The sequence below is a fragment of the Macaca nemestrina genome, chromosome 5 (genome assembly GCF_043159975.1).
Source record: "Macaca nemestrina isolate mMacNem1 chromosome 5, mMacNem.hap1, whole genome shotgun sequence".
In the NCBI taxonomy this organism is placed as follows: domain Eukaryota; kingdom Metazoa; phylum Chordata; class Mammalia; order Primates; family Cercopithecidae; genus Macaca; species Macaca nemestrina.
This window is the reverse complement of record NC_092129.1, coordinates 23,204,345-23,219,942: the sequence shown is the minus strand read 5'-3', so window position 1 is coordinate 23,219,942 and position 15,598 is coordinate 23,204,345. Positions and strand designations below refer to the sequence as shown.

The 15,598-nt window shown below is 37.0% G+C and overlaps 1 protein-coding gene across 12 annotated transcripts in view; it reads left to right on the top strand.

Moving 5' to 3' along the window:
* Nucleotides 1-15,598, top strand: part of LOC105465504 (centrosomal protein 85 like) — a 311,447-nt gene that overhangs the window by 67,683 nt on the left and 228,166 nt on the right. For all 12 annotated transcript variants that reach the window (XM_011713950.2, XM_011713949.3, XM_071096359.1 and 9 more), the window contains one exon: nt 8,367-8,525. In XM_011713950.2, coding sequence (XP_011712252.1) covers nt 8,367-8,525 — 159 coding nt within the window. The remainder of the gene's footprint in view (nt 1-8,366; nt 8,526-15,598) is intronic.

The window sequence follows — 15,598 nt, the reverse complement described above, 5'->3', positions numbered from 1 at the left end:
CGTTAAAAAAGTGGTGGTTATCAGAGAGATGGGCATTGGGTTTGTGTTTTGAAGGAGATGAGTAGTTGTAAACATGCTAGTAGGATATTAATATTAACAGAGAAGCTGGTGACAGTGTGGATGTCCTTGATTGAATAGGGAGGGAAAAGAGCAAGGTTAAAAACTTGGAAGAGAGTGGGGTACTGTACCTCATGAGGAGCAGAAGAATTATTGTTATGTGGTATTTGTCAGATGATTTTTTTTTCTCATTATTAAAGTTACACATGCTCAGTAAAATGTTGACTCAGTACAGAAAAGCTTAAAGTGAAGTAAGCTTTTTCATCTTCCTTTCATGCCAGTCCTCCACTCCATTTTTAATAGTTTTTAAGTTATCCTTCTGGAAAATTTCTATGCATGGACAATAATAAAAATAATAACATTTATTGAGATCCTAATCATATGCCTGGCACTTTCAAAAATATCTTTACAGGCGAGGCGCAGTGGCTCACATCTGTAATCCCAGCACTTTGGGAGGCTGAGAGGGCGGATCACCTGAGGTCAGGAGTTCGAGACCAGCCTGGCCAACATGGTGAAACCCCATCTCTACTAAAAAAAACCCCACAAAATTAGCCATGAATGGTGGTGTGTACCTGTAATCCCCACAACTTGGGAGGTTGAGACAGGTGAATCTTTTGAACCTGGGGGATGAAGGTTGCAGTGAACCGAGATCACGCCACTGCACTCCAGCCTGGGCAACCGAGAGAGGCTTTGTCTCAAAAACAACAACAACAAAAAACTTTACATGTTCATTGATCACAACAACCCTATAATATAGGTACTATTTCTATAATTTTTTTCTTCTTACATATGAAGAAATTGAGGCACAGAGAGGTTAAGTGATTTATGAGGACTTAGTGCTAATAAGAGGTAGAATGAACCTGCACCCAGGTGGCCTGGTTTCATAGTGCACATCTTTTCCACTGAGATATACTGGTAATTCTATGATAAAAGAAACAAATTAAGACTATTGGAGTCACTTACCCTAGAGATAAATAGTACTGAAATGGAGTAGAGGATTGGGATGGAGAAAATAACACGATGTGATGTTTCTGCCATCTTAGCCAGATATCCTGCACAGTGTAGTATACGATTTGTTGGTTTTTTCTTTTTGGCTACTGTTAATATGAACATTTTTTCTTATGGTTTAATATTCTAATTTTTTTGTGTGACTTTTGTGTCTTTTTACCTATTGGAGACTGTTTTCCCATGTTAGGAATGTTGGCCGTCAGCTCTCTAAATTATTTAAAATTACTTTGAAAAAAAGCTGCATTGATAGATATTTACTGATCTCTAAATAGATACTTAAATGCATACTGGCTCAAGGGATAGTTTAAAATATCCTGGATTTTAAAATAAGCAGACAACAACCACCAAACAAAACCCCTGTTTTAATCCTTCTTCTAAACAGAAAGATATTTTTGTAGTTGTAAGGCTTCCAAAATTCTAATTTTGTTCTGTGAACATTTGTTAGGTGTCCAGTGGTTATAATGACTACATTTATTGAGACCCTGTATAAGTGTGCAGCTCTATGCTAGGTACTGGACACTAAAAAAAGTTGCCTTTCATTTTTCATAGTTTGGTGAGAGAGAAGAAAGTCATATACATATGGGTTAATATAATTTAATAAATGTTGTTGGAATTTTGAATAATATATTGGGAGTGAACAAAGTAGTAGTTATTTAATGCCACCTAGAGGAATCAGGGAAGACAGAACAAGTTAATTCTGAACTAGGACTCTTAAGATACAGAAGTGAAATAGCTTGGAGTCATGAAAGAGTCTCATCTGTTTGGAGGAAGTGATTAGGTAAGTGTGGCTGGATAGTTTTTGTAGGTAGAAGTTGCAAAGTAAAGCTGACAATTGGTGAAGAACTTTGCCTAACTTAAGGAGTTTGAATTTTATGTCATATGCCGTAAGGGGCTCATAGATCTATGTAAGTAGAAGAGTAACATAAACATGCTTGATTCTAGAAGATAATTCTGATAGTAGAGTAGAGGCTGGCTTGAGTGGAGTTATTCCAGCAACGGAATAGGTTCTTTGTGCAAAAGTACTTGTTAATATTTCAGAGATGTTAAAATGTGAACCACATGCTACTTACGTAATATGAGGGTAAACACGCTTTATCTACTGTTTTATTTGAAAGGGTTGGTTTCCAAGTTGATTTTAAGACCTAATGGGTGACAGATAATCTGCATTCTGAAAAACATTGCAATTTGTATTCTCGATTTGTATTCTGTATTCAGCTTATTTAAAAGTATAAATCTGCTTTGTCAGTAGTATTTTTATTTTCTTCGATTTAGAGCTATCATTAAAATATTCAGTGAGATTAGTTCTTGTTCTCAGTGCAGTTACATATATATTCAAATACTGTGGAAGACTTGATACTGTATGCATTTTTACTTCCAGTAAAAGAGCTTCAGAAATAGAATAGGTTGCTTTTTTATTTAATGCTAATCTTCCTGTCTGAGAAATATTCAGAATTTTTAATGTTATCCCCAGGCAGCTCAGTTTTCTATTTAAAAGAATTAAAATTAGTATTAAAAACATTAGTATTGAAAAATGTAACATATTGTCTTCCAAAGAGGAGTTCCAATGTAGAGTGTCTTGGGATCTTTGCTGTTCTTACAGCAGTGCTTTTGTCTTTAGGTAAGACATTATTGCCAGAGATTATTCATCCTTATTTTAAGTTTTATGTGTACAGTGCATACTAGATATCAATATTCCCATTTCAGTAACACAGTCTTGTAACTATTCTGTGAGAAAATTTTCCTTATTAAATCACTTGGTCAGCATATTTCACATGTACTTCTTCCTGTATTGTGTTTTTGGATTGACTTGTCTAAAGACAAGTCATGTCATTCTTCTCAGACTGTGAATTTTTTCAGTCTAAATTAAAAGATTAGAATGTTATTTTCAGGACATTTGTTAATCATCTTCAGTGTTTGAGGCACATAAAATACCAGATCTTCTTTTTAAAGACATAGTTATACTTAAAGGTTAAGGAAAATTAGTTCAGGTGGGAGGAGATCAATTTATATAGTTAATTCTTTTCTTTTCTTTTTTTTTTGAGACAGGGTCTCACTGTGTTGCCCAGGCTGGTCTTGAACTCCTGGGCTTAAGCAATCTTGTTGCAGCTTCCTGAGTAGCTGGCATTATAGGCATGTGCCACACGTGATGTATATTGCCTAATAGCCTATCAAAAGTTTGTGTTTTTGTAATGAACAGATTAACATTGCCATTATCAGTGTGTGGGAGTATCTAGGAATACTGTTGTTTTGTTCTTTTAACATTTTTGCTAGATTGATAGCTGAAAAATAGCATGTCTTCTGAATTTGATACTACTTGTTTACCAGTGGGCTTGGATTATTTTTCAGAGGTTTTTATTTATTTGTGTTTTTCCCTTTGGGGTTTGTCCTTTGTCCGTTTAGACTAAACTCATTTAGTATTTATTTATTTATTTTTTAGTTTGCTTATGATCTCTTTATAATTATGCCTTAGTACCATATCTGCAAATATTTTTAGTGTTTACCTTTAATTTTTTAAATATATAGACAACTTTTTTTTTTTTTTGAGACGGAGTCTTGCTTTATTACCCAGGCTGGAGTGTGGTGGCATGATCTCGGCTTACTTAAGGCAGCCTCAACCTCCCAGGTTCAAGTAGCTTAGCCTCCCAAGTAGCTGAGACTGCAGGCGTGTGCCACCATGCACGCAGGCAAACATTTTTTTGTATGTATATTTTTTCTTTTGTAGAGACTTTTGCCATGTTTCCTAGGCTGGTCTTAAACTCTTGAACTCAAGCTGTCTGCCTGCATTGGCCTCCCAAAGTGCTGGGATTACAGGTGTGAGCCACCCTGCCCGGCCTAGACAACAATTTGATGATTTATGTGGTTGCTTACTTTTTGTGTCCTTCTGTAAAAATCTGAGGTTCAAGTTTATAAGGTGGCAGTACACTGGAGGAAATTTTAGGAAGACCATTTCCCTGAGTTGCGAAATAAAAAGGCTCTGAATGTGTACTGTTCTGTGATTCAAAGATAGAATTTAGAGTTTCTAGAGGGGTGGAATGATAGCATGTCTTAGACCATTTTCCCTGTCATTTCTCATAGCTTTTTTTGTGTAAGAGCTAGATAACAGATAGTTGAGATTGTACTGATGTGCTTTGGAAATCTGTGGAATTAGGTATCTTATTGAGTAGATGATACTGAGATACTGTGATGGAAATTGAAGATTACAACTATTGTTCTTTTCTAAATAGAAGACTGTCCCCATTTTTACATCTGTAGACAAAATTAGATTTTTTCTAGTTTTCTCAATATTATATTCAAGTTGTCCAGAGAAACAGAGCCAATAGGATTTAATTAATTAATTAATTAATTAAGAATTGGCTCATGAGATGATGGTGGCTGAGAAGTCCCAAGATCTGTGAGGTGATTTGGCAAGCTGGAGACCTGGGATTGTTGATAGCATAGTTCCAGTCTGAAGGTTGGTAGGCTCAAGCCCCAGGAAGAGATCAGTTCAAGGCTGAAGGTAGGAAAAAGCCAGTGTTTTAGTCAAAGGGGATCAGGCAAGAAGAATTCTCTTTTGCTTAGGGGATGGTTAGCTTTTTTGTTCTGGTCAGGCCTTCAGTTGATTCAGTGAAGCCCACCCACATTATGCAGGGCAGTCTGCCTTATCCAGTCGACCAATTTGAATATTGAGCTCATCCAAACACCTTCACGGAAGTAATGTTTGACTGCATATCTGGGCACCCCAAGGTCCAGTCAAGTTGTCATATAAAATTAACCATCACACGTATTCGACATTGTCCAAGAGTTCCATACCATATGGATAAACTGAGATGACTTATTCTGGAAAAAGAAACCTGAAACACTTGTTGACATTTATTTGTCTTTGTAATCCTTCAAAAATCTCAGTAGTGCTTTCATGAATTGTCAGATTCTGAGCAGCCTGGCTTGCTGATATGTCGTCTAGGATAAGCTTACTTTTCTTCCAAATAAAGGATGGCTGGAGTTACTTATTATGAATCTGTTGAATTTTAGGGAATATTTTCAGTTAGAATGATTTTTTACCCTACATCTCAGGAGTCTGCAAACTGGTCCCCAGGTTACATCTGACTTGTCACCTGTTTTTGTAAATAAAGTTTTATTACAACATAGCCACATCCATTTTATTGTCTCCAGCTGATTTAGACTACAGTGGCAGAATTGGCTAGTTGAAACTGAGATTGAGTGACCTACAAAACTGAAAATATTTACTATCTGGCTCTTGACAGAAAAGGGTTTTGTTGAACTGTTTTTCTGGCAATAGTTAATTATACAAGACTAATGATTGAAGGTTGTCCTAACTTGTGATAATAACACCATAGCATTAGTATATACAGTGGGGCTTTCCTCCCCATTACTGGAGTGAGTGAGTGAGTGGAGACGGAGTGAGAGAATGATTATTTCCTTTTAATCTACAGATTGCTTATTGGCCAAGACTTGTCAACAATAAATAGGGTAGAGGTGTGCTGTGGGCTTTAATGGAGCGTGACTTTATACTGCTCAAAATAGTTATAGTGCCTAAAAGCGAGAGTTTTAATTTTAGCCATTTTATGCAGCTTTTGTAAAAATTGTTACTAGGAATCTGAATTTATGTATCTTGATCTATAGCTGGTTTCTAATCTCAGAATCAAATGTTGATATAATCTGCAAATCAGTATACGTAATTTTCAGCCTTTCCCCACATAAACTGGTAGAATGAATAATAATAGTAACCAAAGATGGAGTAAATGTTCCTGTAATGTATTTCTTCCTTTAGTAAAACATAGTCAGTGTTAGCATTTAGATACAGAGCTCCTGAAAGCTTCTTCCATGTATGTAAATGTACAAACTCTTCTCCAGCTGTGGAATCATATTATTTATATAGCTACGTAAAATGCTTCTCTTCCATACACACTTAATGTATTTTGGACGTTCTTCCATGTTAAAAAATAGGTTGATAAAATCATTTTTAGCACTTAAACATTATCAACTAATTTACAGTATATATTTTGTTCATAGGCATTTACTTACTTTAAGCAGTGCTGTCAGGAATGTCCTTATATTCATGTTTATTTGTACTTGTCTGATATTCCCTTAGGATAAATTCTCAGTAGAAGGTCATGTCTATGTTGAAATTTAGATATCACTTTCCAGTTTGTCCTTTAGAAAGGTTGTACCAATTTGCAAGGCCACAAAAATATATGAACATTCCCCTCACTTGGTTGACACCAGTCTTTCATTTGTCAACTTGATAGTTTTAAAAATCCAGAAAATTTATTGTCTTTTTCGCTTCTCCCACTATTAGTGAGATTTGGTATATTTTCTTATATTTATTTTTCATTTACATAAAGTCCCAGCCTATTTATGCTATTTGGTGGGTATTCTTAAAAAAAAAAAAGATTATCCGGCTAATAGGTTTGCACTTGTGAGACTAGGCTGGTTGCCATTTTTGATAATGGTTTAGGTAGGACTTTGAGCTCATTTAGATGGGATGTTACCTGATTGAAAAAAACATTTTGGTATAGATTAGAGACCACAGATCAGAATTAGAATAGATCTGGTGACAGAATTCCTTCTTCTGGTGCTTTAATGTGAGTGTCGAATCACTTGAAGTCTCATTCTGAGAGAAGTGTAGAATCTACAAAGCTTTAAGTGGTTGTTCTGGACCTCAAAGCTGGTAAAAGTGTGTCTTTGGACAATATTTTTCAATTTTGATTTGTTAATTTACATGTATAAGGCTTTTAAGGCTGCTTATGTACTTTATACATCTGTAAAGTATATACGTCTAAATTTAAGTGATAAATTGCATTTAAATAAAACTTTAAAATAATGTGACAATGTTTTATTAAAAATGAATCATTAATGTTGAGCTTAGTATGACAGAAGTAGCTTTAGGTCTGGTTTTATTAATTTGTTAATATGTTTTGATTTTAATATTAACATAGAGAACGACTGTTCCTCAAAGTGTGGTTAAAAGAAACTGGTATAATTAATTTTATGCATGTTTGTTGTTTTGTTACCCTTATGTTTAAACTGCCAGAAGGCATTCCTCGCATGCCGGTTTCAATAGGGTATCATGGAATAATTCTGTAAAGCTATCTTGTTTCAAATAATGGTAAATACCCAGTGATGTCATTTGCTCTTTACTTAGAAGCAACTGCTATTTCAACCGTAAAACACAGATGGGGACATTGAATTACGTGATAAATCTTTTTAAGATTGCTATATAGATATAGGAGCATTGAAATTATGTGGAAATAATGTGTTAAGGTGGCTATTCAGATAATCTGTAATGTGCTTATTAATTTTTTAAGAACTGTCATTGAAATGAAAGCCTAAAATTCATGTGGGGAACTTCTTAACTTTTTATGAATAATTCTGTAAGCCCCAAATTGAGACGCACTGTGTTAGGCATTAGTAAAGATTTGTGCTTCTACAGGTTTTATATAAAGTTTAACAAATTAAAAATTTCTCTTTCTAATTATAGTACAGTAACAATTTCTAGATGCTTATTTATTTCTGTATCTCACTTGTAACAAATAGTACAGATTGGCACTGGTCCATGGATATCCTTTGAGTAGCACTGTACTAGACAATAAAATAAATGATGGGTAAAACAGAAAAAGTCAAATAAAAGTTAAGTAAAAATGGGTAAGTGAAAATAAACATTGAAAGAACATTGAAAAACTTAAATTAGCTAAAAAATATTTAAATTAAAAGGACAAATCAAGCTAAGAGTGGGAAAATGCTGTGCTATTAAACTTATTAAATAATAATTAAGGAAATCAAATAAAATAATGTAAAATAATTAAAAATTTTAAGTGATTGTAGAAAAAATTTAGTAGATAGTAGAAAAAATGGATTGTTTTCATATTCCATGTGGATATCCTATTTATATTATCATGCATTATTATTGAATTTTTCCTGAGCCCTGATTATTCTCAGCTAATGCATATATGTGGAATCACAGATGCCTACCTATCAATTATTCTAGAGCAGAGTACTGACATTTGAAGATAAGTGGATAGTTTCAACATTTTTAATAACACAGCAGTACATCTTTAAAAGTTTAATGCCCAGAAGCAGAAAACAGAGTTCTTCAGCTAGAAAAAGCTTATGTAATCACACTTAATTGATATATGTGTGATATATACATTTATTTGGTTAATTTTGTTGATCATTTTAAATTATTTTGGGCAGAAAAGAACATTTTATACCTTTTATACCCTTGTGTATTTTCCACAAGGTAAAAAAAAAAACTTCTGCCTATTCAGATATATGTGTTAACTGTTACATATTTCCCTTTTTAGGCCCAGATTATTCATCAGCATGGCTACCTGGTAATGAATCATTGTGGCAGGCCACAACTGTTCCATCTAACCATCGAAATAACCATATCAGGAGACACAGTATAGCTTCTGACAGTGGAGACACTGGCATTGGAACTTCCTGTTCTGATAGCGTGGAAGGTGAGCTAAAATTCTTATTGTTTATATGTGAATCTTTGAAGAGTGGTTGTGGTACAAGAATATTCAGGGGATATGTTTTATTGTTTCATACTGAAAATTATAGTGTTTGAATATTTAATAATGTTCAGTGTTACTGTATATCAAATAAAAAAAATTGCCCCTCTAGTTGGCTCACGCCTATAATCCCAGCACTTTGGGAGGCCGAGGCGGGTGGATCACGAGGTGAGGAGATCGAGACCATCCTGTCTAATATGGTGAAACCCTGTCTCTACTAAAAGTACAAAAAAAAAAAAAAAAAATTTAGCCGGGCGTGGTGGCGGGCGCCTGTAGTCCCAGCTACTCAGGAGGCTGAGGCAGGAAAATGACGTGAACCCGGGAGGCGGAGATTGCAGTGAGCTCGCGCCACTGCACTCCAGCCTGGGCGACAGAGCGAGACTTCGTCTCAAAAAAAAAAAAAAACATTGGCCCTCTAGTCATATTAGAGTTTTTCCTTCATCTTTTTAACTAAACTTCTTATTTTGAGATAATTATAGATTTACATGCAGTTTTAAGAAATAATTGTGTTGTAACCAAGGTATTGACATTGATAGAGCCGAGATTCAGAACATTTCCAGATACCTCACGTTTCCCACACCCACTTCTCTCTCTGCCCCGTCTCCTTTATCTCTTAACTCTTAGAAGCCACTTACTCTTCATTTCTATAGTTTTGTTTTTCAAGAATACTTTATAAATGAAATCATAACAATATATAACCTTTGAAATTGGCTTCTCTGGATTTTCATCCAGTTGTCACATGTGCCAACAGTCCATTCCTTTTTATTGATGAGTAGCATTCAGTAATGGTGGTATTGGAGAGAATACGCTTTGTTTAACCATTTACTTATTGAAAAACATTTGGGATGTTTTCAGTTTTTGACTATTATGAATATAGTTGCTATAAACATGTGGGTATAGGTTTTTGTATGAACATATGTCTTCATTTCTTTGGCTGAGTAGATGCCCAGGAGTGCAGTTGCTGGATTGTGTAGTAGTTGCATATTTAGGTTTTAAAGAAACTGTCACACAGTTTTCTAGAGTGACTGTACCATTTCCAGCAGCAATGTATGTATAAGTGATCTAGTTTTCTTTTTATCCTTGCTACCACTTGGTGTAAAACAATTTAGCCATTTTGATAGTATAATGGTATCTCCTTGTGGTAGTGATGTCTCATTTTAAACAATAGACTTTCTTTTTTAGAGCAGTTTTTTTAGAGCAGCAGGAAAATTCATTGGGAGGTACAGAGATTTCCCATGTATCTCTTGTCCCTACACATGCACAACCTCCTAATATCATCATCTCCTAGTAGTATAGTGTGTTTGTTACAGTTGATGAATCTACATGGACACACTGTTATCACCCATTGTTCATGCATTAGGGTATCAGTCCCCAACCTTTTTGGCACCAGGGTCTGGTTTGGTGGAAAACAGTTTTTCCATGGACCAGGGTGGGGTGGGGTGGGGTGGGGTGGGGTGGAGTGGGGTGGATGGTTTTGGGATGATTCAGGTGCACTGCATTATATTTATCATTAGATTCTCATAAGGAGCACACAACCTACATCCCTTGCATGTGCAGTTCACCATAGGGTTCTCGCTTCTATGAGAATTTAATGCCGCCGTTGATCTGACAGGAGGTAGTGCTCAGCTCCCCTCACTCACCTGCAGCTGCTCACCTCCTGTGCAGCCGGGCTCCCAACAGGCCACTGACTGGTGCTGGTTTGTGGCCTGGGGTTTGGGGACCCCCTGCATTAGGGTTGATTCTTGTTGTTGTATATTCTTGGCTTTACTCACTTAGTAATATGCATTTTAAGTTTCTCCATGTCTTTTCATGGCTTGATGGCTCATTTGTTTTTAGTGCTGAATAATATCCCATTGTCTGGATGTACCACAGTTTATCAACGTTCACCTACTGAAGGACATCTTGGTTGTTTCCAGGTTTTGGCAATTATGAGGAATGTTGCTGTAAACAGCTGTGTGTAGGTTTTTGTGTGGATGTCAGCTTTCAACTCTGGCAGCTGAAGAGTGATGAGGTTTATAGATTTGGAAAGGAGAGCTTCATTTCTCACAAAGGTTTGCAGCCTGTATAGGCCATTCTGACAGACAGGGAGGCATAGTCTCAGCAGAAGCTGAGAGATAGGCATTTCCAGGCAGGGTGGGGTCAGGTGGGGTAAGGGTTTAAGATAGGAATTTATGCTGATGATTGGCCAGGCATACAGCTATATTCAACAGGTTACAGAAGGAGCCATGAATATTCATGAAGGAGATCCACACACGTGTGTTTGAGGTTTACACATATATGTAACATACCTCCCATAATCACTTTGGGGTGGAGATTTTATATTTAAATGCATTGTAATTAGGTTCTACATGTAAAAGGTGAAATGTAGGGAAGAAGTCCGTAAACTGCATCCTCAGGTGGCTGGCCAGAACCAGTCCTTTCCAAAAGTCATTTATCAATAAGAAAATCTTTGTGGCCTAAAATAGTTGTCATGTTGAAACTGTAAAAACAGGAGAGGGGTGTGTTTAGATGACTTGAACGAAGGGGTCTTTTGGACTTTTGTTTTCTCACGCTGGCTTTTGAGAACATCCAGTGATTATTAGAAAGGGTTGGAAGCAAATGGATCATGAACAGCCTCGTGTCTTGCCATGGCTGCTAACTTAAAATTTTGGGATCTTTTAGACAAAGGAGGGTCCAGTAGTCTGTCGGAAGGGTTTAGGACTTTTATTTTGGTCCCCACCTCCCTTGCCTAAATACTTAGGAGCTCAATTGCTGGATCATGTGGTAAAAGTATATTTAGTTTTGTGTGTATTTAATTTTGTATATTTAGTTTTGTAAAAAAAACTGCCAAACTTTCTTCCAAAGAGGCTGTGCCATTTTGCATTCCAGCAATACATGAAGGTTCTGTTGCTCCACATCCTACTTAGCATTTGGTGTTGTCAGTGTTCTGGATTTTGCCTTTCTAATATGTGTGTAGTATTTTGTTGTTTTAATTTGCATTTTCCTGATGATGTATGAGGTGGAACACCTTTTCATATACTTGTTTGCTGCCTGTATATCATCTTTGATGAGGTCTCTGTAAAGGTCTTTATAAAGTCCATTTCTTAATTGGGTTGTTTGTTTTCTTATTGTTGAGTTTAGAGTTCTTTGTATATTTGGATGACAGGCCTTTATCGAACATGTCTTTTGCAAATAAAATCATCCTTTGGTATTATGGAGGCTTGGTTCCAGGACCCCTGATACCAAAATCTGAGGATGCTGAAGTCCTTTATATACAATAGTGTAGTATTTACATATAATCTACACACTTCTATGTACTTTAAATCATCTCTAGATTCCTTACAATACCGAATACAATGTAAGTGCTGTGTAAATAGTTGCTATACTATATTGTTTTTAAAGTTTGATTATTTTTATTGTTAATATTTTTGATCTGTTGTTGGTTGAGTCTGCAGATGTGGAACCTGCGGATATGGAGGGCCTACTGTATTTTCTCTCATTCTGTGGCTTATCTTATTCTCTTGGCATTGTCTTTTGCAGAGCAGATGTTTTCTATTTTAATGAAGTTAAGCTTATCAGTTGTTTCTTTCATGGATTGTGCCGTTGTTTTACCTAAAAAATCATTGCCATAACCAGTGCCATCTAGGTTTTCTATTATGTTATTTTCTGGGAGTTTTATAGTTTTGTGTTTTACATTTAGGTTTGTGATATGTTTTGAGTTAAATTTTGTGAAGGGTGTAAGGCATACCTTTTGTAGTTGTCCCACAATTCTTGGATATAATGCAATTTTTTTTTTTTTTTGAGATGGAGTCTTGCTCTGTTGCCCAGGCTAGAGTGTAGCAGTGTGATCTTGGCTGACTGCAGCCTCTGCCTTCTTCTTCTTTTTTTTTTTTCTTTTGTAAATAATTATGTTCCATTTTTGCCAGCCTTTTTCTCTTTATTTTCAGTTTTAAGAGTTTCTGTTGACACATCTTCAAGCTCAGAGATTTCTGTGCTGAGTCCAGTCTACTAATGAGCCCATTAAAGGCATTCTTTATTTCTATTAGAGTATTTATTAGAGTATTTTTGATCTGTAGCATTTCTTTTTGATTCTTGGAATTTTTATCCCTCTGTTTACATTATCCATCTGTTCTTGGATGATGTCTACTTTTTCAGTTAGAGCCTTTACCTTATTTATCATAGTTGTTTTAAATTCCCGGTCTAGAAATTCCACGATTCTTGCCATATTTGAGTCTAGTCCTGAAGCCTGCTCTATTTCTTCAAACTATTTTCTTTTTCTTGCCTTAAAGTATGCCTTGTACTTTTTATTTTTTGAAAGCTGATTGTGATATACTGGATAAAAGAAACTGGTGAACAGACCTTTAGTAATGTGATGGTAAGGTGTGTGGGGAGGGGAAGTGTCCTGTGATTTGGCCTCAGTGTTTTAGTGAGTTGGTGCCCCTAGGTTTTAACTTCGCAAATCCTTCTCAGTTTTTTTCTGGTTTTGCTAACTTGAGTGGGACAGGATGGCTACAGGGAGCTTTAGTTGGGTATTTCCCTTTAACCACCCAGAAGGCTAGAATTGACTGGAGTTTGTTATTTCTCTTCCCCAAGGTAAGTTAGGCTCTGTTAAAACTACAAAGAGGTTAGGCTCTGGTTAAATAGTTTCTCCTGAGGGCAGGCCTTATTAAGAACAGAGTGCTCTGGTATATTTCAAAATGGCCCCTTTTATCTTCCCTTTTCCGGAGTCATGAGGGGATTTTTCTCTGATATTTGCTGTGAGAACCATGTCAAACTCCTGGAAGAAAAACTCATACAAGTGTGGTAGCCTCCCTATGACAGGGTCATTTTAGAATTTTTAACCTCAGACTTCTTCATACTCAGCCTCCAGCAATTAATTATAATTCAAGTTTTCCCAGCCGGGTGGTGTGTCCCACACAAGTTTCAAGCTCTAGTAATTGTATTATGTGCATTTGCCTAGTTGCTCTCTTCTGTTTTGGGGGCAGCTGTTTGTACTGTGATCTCAGTTCTCTTTGGGATTTAAGAAGAGTTGTTGCTTTTTCACTTTGTTTAGCTTTTTACTAGTTAGATGATGACTTTCAAGCTTCTCACATGCTGGCCTGAAAACCAGGTCTTAATCCCTGTAAATTGACCAAGTTTTCATATGCTTATTTTCCCACCTGTCTGTTTTCTTCAAATCATGAAGAAATGAAGAAAATTTCTTCAATCATGAAATGTCTCTTCATGCCTTTTACCCATGTTCTGATTGTATTGTTTCTTTTTTTCTTTTTTTTGAGATGGAGTCTTGCTCTGTCACCCAGGCAAGAGTGCAGTGGCGGGATCTTGGCTCACTGTAACCTCCGCCTCCCAGGTTGCGGCTGACTGCAGCGCGTGACAGAGACTCGGACTGAGAGAGAGAGTTGTAGGTTTTATTGAGCAGAGCGAAAGTACAAAGCTTCCACAGTGTGGAAGGGGTCCTGAATGGGTTGCCACTGCTAGCTTGGGTGATTGCCTTTTAAACTCTTTAAGGCAGGAGATACGTGAGGCGGGAAGCACATTACAGGATCGAGAAACAAAGGCAGTAAATTATTTTGTGACGTGCCTTAGATTTTGAGAAAACCTGAAATTGTGACTTATGCTTACCTGTTTTATGTCCTTGCAGCTGCACAGCAAGAAAAACAGGATCTTATAGAACTTACAAATTGTGCTTACAAGGAATTGGGTCCGCTGATCACAGAAAAATGGGCAGTTAATCTTTTCTTTAACTGGTTTCGGTGGTGGGGCACATAGGAAAACTTACAGCTAAAATTGTCGCTGTTTATAGCTTTCTTGGGGAAGAAAGTCATAAGCAAATCCGTGTGTTAGGAATATTTTAAGCATATATCCTCAATGTTATTTATCCAGAACCGAAGTAAGTCCTGATATGGGAAATGAGTAATTTTACAACTTTCTAAGCCCCTACTCGACCCAGGAAGCCCAGCTGGCATTGCCTCTCAGTCCCCTTTCTAAACAGGACACCCCAACTGCTGTTGGGAACTGGGCGATGACCGCTGTAGCTACTTCCTGCTGGTTAGGGGCAAAGATGGGGCCCTGCTGTTGTATTATCCTCCAGAGGGGAACTTTCTAGGCCAGTCAGGAGACCAGTGGGTTGATCCAAGGGTCCTCGGTAGAAACTGTGAGTTAAACTCATTTGAGGTTCCATTTGTAAGGCCATTTATAGCTTGATGGCCTTGATCCTGGAGGAAACAAAGTTGACAAGGAGGTTAAAAATATAGGGCCCAAAGGCGAGTAATAGCAAGATGGCTGTTACATGTAGGGCCTGGAAAGGGGAGAAGTCAAGATACTCGCTGGTTAAATATACTCCAGGGTCCTGAGAGTTGGAACTCTTTCTTTCTACATTCTATTCGTTCCCTTGGCTCCTGGACCTTTTCGGCAATAATTCCTGACTGGTTGATGAAGCAGCAACATTCTTCCCCTAAGAAGAGGCAGGTTCTTCCTCTTTTAGCTGTTAATAAGTCTGGGGCCCTTCGGTTTTGGAGGGCTACCTCAGTTAGAGAATTAAGCTGGCTTTGTAGGGTCATCAGGGAGTTAGCAACCCGTTCCATATTATCATTTAATTCTTGTGATATTTTATAATAGAATTGGATGAAGGAGGTTACACCTCCAGTTCCAGTCCCAAGCCTGCCCAGTATTCTGGCTCCTACCATAAAAGGGAGAATAGGAGCTTGTGCTTGGTGGGACTGGGGTATAAGGAGACTTTGCAACTCTTCTTCAGTATAAATGAACATGGGGGGTGCTAGAAATGAGAGAAAGCATAACTCTTTTGGGCTGCCATTTAGACATGAATAAGCTGTGTTAGCACAGATGAAAAAGATGTCTGAAATTAGACAGGTGAAACCTGAGGTCACCAGTATCCAGGATTGACATTGAGAGATGTTTCTATTTGGAGGCATGTTGAAATTTATACATGTGAGATTTGAGGCCTTGTATGGGTGGGAGATTGGTGACTAGGGAGCCAATTGCCCCGGTGGTGTTTAGGACTAAGGTGGATAGGTTCCAGT